At 41.8% G+C, this 12,434-nt stretch overlaps 1 protein-coding gene across 8 annotated transcripts; it reads right to left on the bottom strand.

Annotated features, from left to right (window-relative positions):
- Positions 1 to 1,208: 1,208 nt before the first annotated feature.
- LOC139171550 (magnesium transporter NIPA2-like) lies at positions 1,209 to 12,419 on the bottom strand. 8 transcript variants are annotated; one of them, XM_070759863.1, is made up of 7 exons: positions 12,287 to 12,383; positions 10,747 to 10,853; positions 10,269 to 10,407; positions 8,379 to 8,435; positions 6,879 to 6,969; positions 5,397 to 5,557; positions 1,209 to 2,555 (listed from the first exon to the last, which is right to left on the bottom strand). In XM_070759863.1, the coding sequence occupies exons 3-7, from the start codon at positions 10,405 to 10,407 to the stop codon at positions 1,906 to 1,908; spliced, it is 1,098 nt and encodes a 365-aa protein (XP_070615964.1). In that variant the 5' UTR covers positions 10,747 to 10,853; positions 12,287 to 12,383; the 3' UTR covers positions 1,209 to 1,905. The 8 variants fall into 8 exon arrangements, with proteins under 8 accessions (XP_070615964.1, XP_070615970.1, XP_070615971.1 ...); XM_070759869.1 differs by lacking the exon at positions 6,879 to 6,969 and having other exon boundaries at positions 10,791 to 10,853; positions 12,287 to 12,369; XM_070759870.1 differs by lacking the exons at positions 6,879 to 6,969; positions 12,287 to 12,383 and adding an exon at positions 10,988 to 11,066 and having other exon boundaries at positions 10,791 to 10,853.
- Between the last annotated feature and the right edge of the window lie 15 nt (positions 12,420 to 12,434).

Consider the following 12,434-nt stretch of genomic DNA (forward strand, 5'->3'; position numbering starts at 1 on the left):
GCAATTTAGGGGTTTAAAGTGCTACGGGAAGGCTTATGATACTGTTCATAGCCAAAAATAGTGTATTTACTTCCGCATCTCTACTTCGCGGAAATTCGACTTTCGCGGGTGGTCTCGGAACGCATCCCCCGCGAAAATCGAGGGAACACTGTAATACATACAGGATGTTAACACAGGCAGATGGGTGCACGATCCAGGGATTAACTAGATGGTGGCAAAGTGAATTGCAAATAGATGTATAAGAGATGAAGAATATAGTGGAGAATATAAGGAAAATTAAGAATATAAGGGTTAGAGAAATTAGAAAATTTTACATAAGTGGCATCATACACCTGCACAACTTACGTATTTTTATATTTTTATTTTTAAGGGTTCCTCTTGGCATGGATGTCAGGAGAGAGTCTTCGGAGAGGGGCGGCATACAAATCCAAGTAATAAATAAATAAATAAATAAATTATGCACATGTTTTGGGAGTGTTTGGTAGTGCAGAAATTCTGGATAGAGGTGCAAGAGGAAATTAATAAGATGTTAAATATAAAAAGGGTGATTACAAAGGAAATGGCAGTTATTAGTAATAAGGAGTGATATGGATGAATACAGAGAAATTAAAGAAACAGCTGCAGAAAGTGTCCAAACGGTAATAGTTTTAGGCTGGAAGGATGCAACAAAATGGACAATACAAAATTGGTACCGGTACATGGTGGAACACATTCAGTTTGAAATTATGGATATAAAGATGAATATGATTAATGGAAATAAAGTGAAAAACTGATGGGACGATGGGACAGGGTTGGAGGTTATATGGTTAGCAGAATTTGAGACCAAGTTATAAAGAATAAACTGGAATTACTCTATAATTTGTAAGTATTGTAATGTTATTGGTTTAAGATGATATTAAAAAAGGTACACCCTCATTTTGGTGGAGGGGTCTGAATGAATGATGTTGGGTGGTGGGAGCACGCATCATTGTGCACTGCGTAGTGTGTATCTGTTATTATTAAAAAATGTCCTCTAGAGCAGTGTTTCTCAACCTTGGCAACTTGAAGATATTTGGACTTCAACTCCCAGAATTCCCCAGCCAGCATTTGCTGGCTGGGGAATTCTGGGAGTTGAAGTCCAGATATCTTCAAGTTCCCAAGGTTGGGAAACACTGCTCTACAGATTATCCATATACCCCCGCAATAGCATTAGCATTTAGACTTACATGCCACTTCACAGTGCTTTATAGCCCTCTCTAAGCGGTTTACAGAGAGTCAACACATTGCCCCCAACAATCTGTGTCCTCATTTTACCGACCTTGGAAGGATGGAAGGCTGAGTCAACCTTGGGTCTGGTGAGATTCGATCTGCCAAACTGCTGCCAGCCGGTGTTCAGCAGAAATAGCCTGCAGTGCTGTGCTCTAACCACTGCGCCATCGAGGCTCTTACACAAGTCCCTTCCATGTACACAAAACTTCATGTGTGCTCTTTTCTGGAAGCCGGAAAGAAGATATGCCCGTCCCGATAACCACTGCTACTCTATCCGCTTGACTTTAATTGGACTATTGTCACCTACGTCCCCGATAAAAAACACCTAATTTTTAAAGAAACGGTTCCCAAATAGTTCTGCATTTTGAAAATCTGAAAAAAAAGTTCCCGGGAGAGAAGGAATGACTATTTTTAGAAACTTCCAAAAGAGCTTAAAGTGATTTTAAGGAGGAGGAGGAAGACTTTGAGCCTCTGTTAGATGTCCGCTTTAGAAGACTAAGAAAAAGACAAGAATACTTGTATGGGAAAAGGAAGTAGGGTGTAGTTTGTAACTCTAGGGAATTGTTGACAGCTCCCCATAAGTATTTAAGGGTGGCGTGTGAATAATTCGTGGTCGAGTTTCAACATTTGGATGATGATTTGAGGTTTTAGCCAGTCTTATCCTTCATAAACACCAACTGTGTCTTCTTCCTCTGGATTGTCCGTCACTTTCTGCAAGTCCTCGGGATCCAGAAGTGGCCGATGAAGACACGACCGCTCTTTTTGCCCTCCTCCTTCCCTCCACGAAACCCCTGGTAGATTTTTCTGCTTTGGTCTGAGGAAGGCGGGTAGCAGATCCGCCGTGAAAGGCACGTCCCTGAAAGCGTGGAGAAGGAAGATGCCCAGCACGATGGTGAGGAACCCGCTGATGGTGCCGACGATGTTCATGAGGACCAGGTGCTGCCACTCTTTGAAGAGGATGGCGGAGCAGGTCATGACGGCGGTGGTGAAGAGGACGTAATAGATGGGGGTGACCACGGAGGTGTTGAAGATGTCCAAGGCCTTGTTGAGGTAGTTGATCTGGACGCTGATGCAGACCACCAGGCTGAAGAAAAGCATCCAGCCCAACGGCTCTTTCCAGGCGGCCTTGCCGGCAAACAGCTCTTTCAGTGCGATGCCCAGGCCTTTGACGCAAGCGACGGAGAGGGAACCCACGGACGAACAGATCAGGATGTACACCAGGACGTTCCTCTGCCCGTAGCGAGGTCCGGCCACGAAGATGAGAAGGACCGAACTCACCAGCACACAGGTGGCAAAGACGATAAATCCTGGGTGAGAGAGAGGAAAAAATGAAAAGGGGTTTTGTGCCTTGAGGCTCTGCCGTTGTTGTCGAAGTTAGAACAAAGCACTGACCTATGATTGTTTTTCACCCTTATGAAAAGGACATGTGTTCAAAATTTGGACTTTAGGTAACTGTCATTCATTATTTATTTGTTTGTTTGTTTGTTTGTTTATTTATTTAAGTTAGTTTAGTTAGTTAATTAGTCCAATACACAATGAGGGTTTTAGTGGGTATAGAGTGTTCCCTCGATTTTCGTGGGGGTTGCGTTCCGAGACCGCCCGCGAAAGTCGAATTTCCACGAAGTAGAGATGCAGAAGTAAATACACTATTTTTGGCTATGAACAGTATCACAAACCTTCCCTTAACACTTTAAACCCCTAAATTGCAATTTCCCATTCCCTTAGCAACCATTTAGATTATTGCTCACCGTGTTTATTTATTAAAGTTTATTTAAAAAAATATTTATTAAAGGCAGACGAAAGTTTGGCGATGACATATGACGTCATGGGATGGGAAAAACCGTGATATAGGAAAAAACCCCACGAAGTATTTTTTAATTAATATTTTTGAAAAACCGTGGTATAGACTTTTCGTGAAATTCGAACCCGCGAAAATCGAGGGAACACCGTATATCTATATACACATAGTAAAATACATGATAAAGGTTATAGGTTATAGAGGAGATACTCATAGTAAAATATATCTAAGAAATAATAGAAAAGAAGGTATAGTAATAGAACATATCAATGAAAGAATAGAAGAAGAGATATAGGAATAGAAAGGTATAGGAGATATAGGAGAGCAATAGGACAGAGGACGGAAGGCACTCTAGTGCACTTGTACTCGCCCCTTACTGACCTCTTAGGAATCTGGATAGGTCAACCGTAGATAATCTAAGGGTAAAGTGTTGGGGGTTTGGGGATGACACTATGGAGTTAATGAGTTCCATGCTTCGACAACTCGGTTACTGAAGTCATATTTTTTACAGTCAAGTTTGGAGCGGTTAATATTAAGTTTAAATCTGTTGTGTGCTCTTGTGTTGTTGTGGTTGAAGCTGAAGCTGAAGTAGTCGCCGACAGGCAGGACGTTGCAGCATATGATCTTGTGGGCAATACTTAGATCTTGTTTAAGGCGTCTTAGTTCTAAACTTTCTAGGCCCAGGATTGCATGTACCATATTTCTCAGAGTATAAGATGCACCCCGCCCCCCAAATCCGAGTGGAAATATCAGACAGCTCCTGGAGTTTGCGGGGAAGGAAAAACGTCCCGTTTTTCGCAAAAATGGGATTGTTTTTGGCTTTCTAACTGGAGGAAAAATTCTGGGAGTTGGAAGTCCACAAGTCTCAAAAGCCGTCAAGTTTGAAGTTTGAAAAAGTTTACATGGTTGTAAAAAGTTATACCTTTGTAAAATGTATTCTGCTGAACTGGTATTTCATTAAATAATACACTGCTCAAAAAAATAAAGGGAACCCTTAAACAACACAATATAACTCCAAGTAAATCAAACTTCTGTAAAATCAAACTGTCCACTTAGGAAGCAGCACTGATTGACAATCAATTTCACAGGCTGTTGTGTACAGAACAAAGTATTCAATGAGAATATTTCATTCATTCAGATCTAGGATGTGTTATTTGAGTGTTCCCTTTATTTTTTTGAGCAGTATATGCTACATTTGGTTCAGAATACTTTTTTCCTTGTTTTCAATCTCTAAAATCCAGGTGTGTCTTCTACTCCAAAAAATATGGTTCTTAGGACGGTTTTATTTATTTATTTATTTATTTATTTATTCATTCATTCATTCATTCATTCATTCGATTTTTACGCCGCCCTTCTCCTTAGACTCAGGGCGGCTTACAACATGTTAGCAATAGCACTTTTTTTAACAGAGCCAGCATATTGCCCCCACAATCCGGGTCCTCATTTGACCCACCTTGGAAGGATGGAAGGCTGAGTCAACCTTGAGCCGGTGATGAGATTTGAACTGCTGACCTGCAGATCTACAGTCAGCTTCAGTGGCCTGCAGTACAGCACTCTACCTGCCACCCCAGCTCTATTTATGTATGTATGTATGTATGTATGTATGTATGTATGTATGTATGTATGTATGTATGTTTATTGGACCTATATACTGCCCCTCTTCGAGGACTCAGGGCGGCTTATAACATATAAAGGAACAATATAGCATCCTAAATCCAATTAATATAAATTAATAATCTAAAAACACTAAAACCAATTAAAAAACTCTCATTCCCACTCAGTCAACTAGCTCACAATACTTTTGTCAGCCAGGGGGCTGAGTCTAGTGGCCCCAAGTCTGGTGGCATAAATGAGCCTTCACACTTTTACGGAAGGTGAGGAGGGTGGGAGGCAGTGCAAATCTCTGGGGGGAGCTGATTGCAGAGGGCCGGGCCCCCCACAGAGAAGGCTCTTCCCCTAGGTCCCGCCAAGCAACACTGTCTAGTTGATGGGACCTGTAATAGGCCGACTGTGGGACCTAACCGGTTGCTGGGACTCATGCAGCAGAAGGCGGTCCCGCAAGTATTCTGGTCCGTATCCCGGGATTGTGCGATTCATCTTTTGCGATCTTCTGACAAGCAAAGTCAAACCGAGCAAGCCCAATTCACTTAATGACCATGTTCCTAACTTCCTAATGGCAGTGATTCAACTTAACAACAGTGGCACACACACGCACACTCAAAAAAGGCTGCCATAAAAACGGGCCGCAAAACTCGTTTAACAACGGTTACCGCTTTGCAACATAAATTAGGAGGCTCTTATTGTGGTCGTAATTCGAGGACCGCCTGCATGGGAGACAGGCTTTCCGTACCTGGATCCTTCAATTTCTCCAACATGGAGTCCAGGCTGGAAATCGTTTCCTCTTGGGGAGCATGGATCACCATCACAGTCGATCCCAAAATGCAAAGGAGGCACCCGACCTTCCCATGGATGTTCAGCTGCTCGTTCAGGAAATAGGAGGCCAAAACCGCACTTGTAGAACAGAAGAAAACAACAAGATGTCATTTGCCTGGAGAGCAAACACGGCAGCTACAGAGACAGTCCTGGACGTTAAGGAGCCATGGGTGAATGTGTCTGACCACATGAATTTGAGAGCTAGCACTGATGACGCTCCCTAGTTGGGTAGTGAAATGTTTGCAAGAAAACAGCCCAGCTCAAAGGGCACGAAGGACCCTCCTCCTCCTCCCCCTCTCTACAAAACCCTCTGCCTTCTATTGCTGCTGATGTTCACCTGTATACGGCACAAGTCAAAAAGAGGGCGGTGAAAATATTTACTGACCCCCTCACATCCTGGACATAAATTGTTTCAACTTCTACCCTCAAAACGAAGCTCTAGAGCACTGCACACTATCTATCTGTCTGTCTGTCTGTCTGTCTGTCCGTCCCTCCATCTATCATCTATCTATCTATCTATCTATCTATCTATCTATCTATCTATCTATCTATCTATCTATCTATCTATCTATCTATCATCTATCTACAGTATCTATCTATCTATCTATCTATCTATATATCATCTATCTATCTATCTATCTATCTATCTATCTATCTATCTATCTATCATCTATCTATCTATCTATCTATCTATCTATCTATCTATCTATCTATCTATCTATCTCATCTATCTATCTATCTATCTATCTATCTATCTATCTATCTATCTATCTATCTATCTATCTATCTATCAATCATTTTTTATTTAGTAAAATTTATATGCCGCCCAACTCCAATGGACTATGGGCAGCTAGAACAACTAGACACAAGACGTTTTCCCCCAAACGCCATCACTCTGCTAAACAAATAATTCCCTCAACATTGTCAAACTAGTTACACAATCTGCACTACTACTCATTTTCTCATTGTTCCCATCACCCATCTCCTCCCTACTGTATTTGTTGCTTGGATTCTTACGATTTATATTGACTGGTTCCTAATATGATTTAATTGATTATTTATACCCGGACTATCGTTAAGTATCTTATGATTCTTAACGAATGTATCTTGTCTTTTGTGTACATTGAGAGCATATGCACCAAGACAAATTCCTTGTGTGTCCAATCACACTTGGCCAATAAAGAATTCTATTCTATTCTATTCTATTCTTATTCATTCTATTGTATTATATTCTATGTTCTATTCTTATTCTATTCTATCCTACCCTACCCTATCCTCTCTCCTCTTTTCTATTCTAGTTGTGAAACGCCTGCAAAAAAGCAACCAAGCTCATAGACCACCAAGGACCCCTCCTTTCAACCTCGAGCTACAAATATTCCCATTTATAACATGAACTCACCTGACCAAAACACTAAGGGCTCCTAGAGGAGTAACCAGCGCGGCTGGGGCAAAAGCATAAGCCGCAAAATTTGCAGCTTCTCCAATCCCCACTGTAAAATAAAAACAAACATAGAAACATAGAAACATAGAAGTCTGACGGCAGAAAAAGACCTCCTGGTCCATCTAGTCTGCCCTTATACTATTTTCTGTATTTTATCTTAGGATGGATATATGTTTATCCCAGGCATGATTAAATTCAGTTACTGTGGATTTATCTACAACGTCTGCTGGAAGTTTGTTCCAATGATCTACTACTCTTTCAGTAAAATAATATTTTCTCATGTTGCTTTTGATCTTTCCCCCAACTAACTTCAGATTGTGCCCCCTTGTTCTTGTGTTCACTTTCCTATTAAAAACACTTCCCTCCTGGACCTTATTTAACCCTTTAACATATTTAAATGTTTCGATCATGTCCCCCCTTTTCCTTCTGTCCTCAAGACTATACAGATTGAGTTCATGAAGTCTTTCCTGATACGTTTTATGCTTAAGACCTTCCACCATTCTTGTAGCCCGTCTTTGGACCCGTTCAACTTTGTCAATATCTTTTTGTAGGTGAGGTCTCCAGAACTGAACACAGGATTCCAAATGTGGTCTCACCAGCATTCTATATAGCGGGATCATAATCTCCCTCTTCCTGCTTGTTATACCTCTAGCTATGCAGCCAAGCATCCTACTTGCTTTCCCTACCGCCTGACTGCACTGTTCACCCATTTTGAGACTGTCAGAAATCACTACCCCTAAAATTCATCAGAGGTGCAGCCATAAAAACCACAACCACAACAACCCCAAAACAAAACCCCCAGCCGTTTAACAATGCCATTCAGTCATTGCTTGTTCTGAGTTTGACCCAAAGTGGAGTCACTTACTGACTCCTCAGTTGTGAGCGGAAATACTGTACTGTATTTAGAAATAATGGATCAGTCACCTCCAGGCCATGAAGCAGTCCCACTGGAACAAGGAGCTCCAGCTCTTCGCCACCAGTGGCGCTTCCCTCCAGCTGTCGGCCCAAGACCCACACCAGGAGGCTGAAGCAGACCCCAAGTTGGAATTTGTGCCCCCCCTGACCCACACAAAACCCCCCCGAAGGAGGAGATTCTCTGCAGGAACACAAACGTTCATTGCACGTATCCATCCCAGGGGGCTGGCTAGCTAGCTAGGTAGTTAGTTAATTAGTTAGTTAGGTATCTATCTATCTATCTATCTATCTATCTATCTATCTATCTATCTATCTATCTATCTATCTATCTATCTATCTATCTATCTATCTATCTATCTATCTATCTATCTATCTATCTGAGTTGGAAGAGACCTTGCAGGTCATCCAGTCCAGGGGGCGGTAGATTTCTTAGCAAAGTTTATGGGAGAGGAAACATCTTCTTCAAGAATGTCTACATACTGCCACTGGGATTATAAATTAAAATATTTAAGGGAAAAGAGAGAAATCTCGAGATGTACTTACTGGAAATTAATCCTCCCCACCATAGCGACTCTTTGAGATATGCGTGACCTCCCAGGCCTAGTGGAGGGAATAAGCGATCAGAAACCAAGGAAGTGGATTATTTATTTATTTATTGGATTTGTATGCCGCCCCTCTCCGTAGACTCGGGGCGGCTAACAACAGTAATAGAAACAGCATATAACAATCCAATATTAAAACAGTTAAAAACCCTTATTATAAAACCAAACATACATACAGGCATACCATGCATAAAATTGTAAAGGCCTAGGTGGAAAGAGTATCTCAGTTTCCCCATGCCTGGCGGCAGAGGTGGGTTTTAAGGAGCTTACGAAAGGCAAGGAGGGTGGGGGCAATTCTAATCTCTGGGGGGAGTTGGTTCCAGAGGGCCGGGGCCGCCACAGAGAAGGCTCTTCCCCTGGGTCCCGCCAAGCGACATTGTTTAGTTGACGGGACCTGGAGAAGACCCACTCTGTGGGACCTAACTGGTCGCTGGGATTCGTGCGGCAGAAGTCACATAAAAAAGTAACCTAGTCTGAGAAAAGATTCAACCGTTCTAGGAGACGAGGCAGCGGAATCCAGTGGGTTTAAAACAAAACGAAGCAGCATATGATTTTGATTTTAATTTTAAGTTTGACTGAAGATATGCACAAAAGTGGAGGGGAAAGAAATCACGTAAATACAATAAAACTAAAACTGCTCAATGAAAGAAAAAAGGAGAAAACAATCACATATCCTCTCAAACAGGAAGTTATATGTACAAGTTTCTAAATTTAAAAGTAAAGAAAATGCCCATGATTACGTAACATCGTAAAGTCTACTACGCCAAAGGAGAACATGCGGTCCAGAAGATAGCTGGGCTTTTTTGGGGTTTTTTTTCCTTTTTCTTTGAAAACATTTTACTTTTCACCCAAGAAGCTTCTTCAGGGAACATGCTGCCATTTTTTCTTTTTTTAAAAATAATCTTTATTAATTATTTACATTAAGAAAAATACACAAATGCCACAAAACAAATAGAAACGAAAACAAAATATGACCTACACTATAACATAATACTTGATGATTTAAGTATTGCCCACAAGATCATATGCTGCAACGTCCTGCCTGTCAATGACTACTTCAGCTTCAACCACAACATAAGAGCACGCAACAGATTCAAACTTAATATTAACCGCTACAAACTTGACTGTAAAAAATATGACTTTAACAATCGAGTTGTCGAAGCGTGGAACTCATTACCAGACTCAATAGTGTCAACCCCCTAACCCCCAGCATTTTCCCCTTAGACTATCCACGATTGACCTCTGCAGGTTCCTAAGAGATCAGTAAGGGGGCGTACATAAGTGCACTAGTGTGCCTTTTGTCCCCTGTCCAATTGTCTTTCCTTTATCACATATATCATATATATTTTCTTCCTTTCATATATCTTCTCCTCTATTTTATATTTTTCTTTATATATATTACGTCATGTCTATTCTCTTCTATATGTATTGTGTATTGGACAAAACAAACAAACAAACAAATAAATATAGATATCGTCATTCATAGTTACAATGATATATGAAGTCTTAAACACTCAACAATTTACACATTTGCCAATCTACCCGTTGGCGTTATTGCTACAGCTTTTTAAATTTTATTTTATCAGCCTACTATTTTTACATTGTCATTTTTCTGATGATCAGATAACATCCGTGTCTCCCCCCCCCCCCCCCCCAAAAAAAAAAAGATTAATTACATACACCTCCTTCCAACGTCAGGAATCACGCTTTTCCAATTCCTCGGAGCAATTCTCTTAGCAAACCCTCAGGGCCCAAAGGGACTCTAACTCCCAACAGATATTTAAATTCTTCTTTATTCATTCTCATGACCAGCTCCAGATTTACCCCTTACCTGCTCTCACGCCCCCTCGGCCACTCAGTCGCAAAAGTCCTTTCTTCTTGAGGATAAAACTGCTTCCAATAAATAAACTGGAGGCGACAGCCAAACCCACACCAATGTAGAATTCGTAATGTCCAGTGAAAGTCCCCATCTGGCTTGTTTCGAAGGAAAAAAAACAGAGAGAAATCAAGAGCTATGCAAACAAATGCTGCCTCCTTAAATCTCCTGGACCGGTTTCTGACTCTTTAATTAATCATCCCATAATCAGCCACCCACGCCCTAAATACATCTACGTAAAAGTATGCTGAGACATGAAACTTCCCTGTTTCCCAATAGTTGAGATGAATGGTAATTTTGTGCAATGCTCTGGTTTAGGTTTACTGATGGGGCGTTTACTGGGAAGGGTGTTAATTTCCCAAGGCCAAGGATCCTTGGTGCCAAAGCAGTAAAAAGGGTTGGGAGAGAGCAAGTAGACTCTGTACATAAATACCTTCAAGAATAAATATTCAGCCCGTGCAAATCATCTCCAGTCACCTGTTTTAATCAGCTCTGTCTGTCCCATTTGAAATCAGAATTGGATAGCAATGGAGGGCGGGCCTAACATTACAAATACAAGAGAATATCTGTAGTTCAGGACTGTGGAGTTGTCCCTGAGCTTGAAGACATTTTATTACCCAACTAATAACATCATCAGTGCTGCAGAGTGTGGGGCTTTCTCCCTATTGATATACCTGCCAGGTGTTGTGTGTTTTGCTGTTGGTAGTTCCTTGGTTATGCTCTTGTTTTCTGCCTGTTGCCTGGTGTTTAATCCGCGCTTAATCTCTATGTGTTAGTTACTGGAGAGGTGTGTCAGCTCTTTTTGTTTCCCTTCTTAGCCTTTTTCGTTCTCCCGTTGAATCTTGTGCAAATGTGGTTCAGCTCCATGGGTCTTTTGATAGCTGGTTTGTCTGAATGACAAAGTTATCTCCAGAGGTTGTGGGTGCTCCATCATCGAAGGACCTCATGGGGAGACCGGACAGCTTTTTATACAGATTGATATAGAGTCTCCTATATGAGCCCCTTCCAACCCTATTCTATATTCTAAGGACTCTATATTCTTAGAATATATACTATATATATATATAGATAGACAGACAGACAGACAGACAGATAGCGGTAGGTAGACAGGTAGATAGAGATAGATAGATAGATAGATAGATAGATAGATAGATAGATAGATAGATAGATAGTTAGTTAGTTATAGGTAGGGGGGAGAGAGAGAGAGGATAGAGACAGACACTTGCCACAAATGTTGGGTTTGTACTAAAATGATATTTACCATTTAGATTTATATACCACTTCATAGTTCTTTTACACCCGTTTCTAGGCAATTTACAGAATGAGCATATAACCCCAACAATCTGGGTCCTCATTTTATCCACTTAGAAGGATGGAAGGCTGATGATGGGTGGATGGATGGATAGATAGATAGATAGATAGATAGATGATGGATAGATGGACGGACGGACAGAGTGGGGAGGGACAGAGAGAAAGACACACACACACACACACACACACACACACACACACACAGATTTTAAAGAAATATAATCTATATTCTTGGGAATACTTTTCACAATCCATGGTTGAACCGACAGATTACCTTTTAGGATCTGTCAGAGGGGCTGTCCCTCAACCTGGGCATACCTCCTTGCCTGGGCACGATGGGTATTGTAGTCCAGAGGAAGGCTCCAGGCAGGGGGAGGCAGAGTCTGTCTCCCTTCCCACATTTTGAGCCTCGCTCCATCCCACCTGCGCCCCCAACCTGGTCGCCCATCACTTGATGCTTTTAAGAGGAATCTAGAGACAGTCCCTTCCTTGTCTCAATTGCTGCAGGCCCTCCTTCTGCTTGAGCAGGGGCTGGACTGGATGATCTCCCGGGACCCTTCCAAATCTATTCTACTCTATCAGAGTTATTGCCTCCCTCCTAAATACACACAGCCTACATCCAACCCCAGGCTCGTTTCCCGCCTCCTCCTTTCCCAACTCACCCCAAATCTGGAGGACCCCCCTCCCCAAAAGAGAGGAAAGCCGAAGAAAGCGAGCAACTCCGTCGCTCCCGATCTGAACAGCAGGCAGCGCTGATCTGCCTACTACAGGGCAAGCGACGAGCATGCGCAGAAGATCCCCTTCATTTTC

This window comes from Erythrolamprus reginae, chromosome 8 (assembly GCF_031021105.1).
Source record: "Erythrolamprus reginae isolate rEryReg1 chromosome 8, rEryReg1.hap1, whole genome shotgun sequence".
Classification (NCBI taxonomy): domain Eukaryota; kingdom Metazoa; phylum Chordata; class Lepidosauria; order Squamata; family Dipsadidae; genus Erythrolamprus; species Erythrolamprus reginae.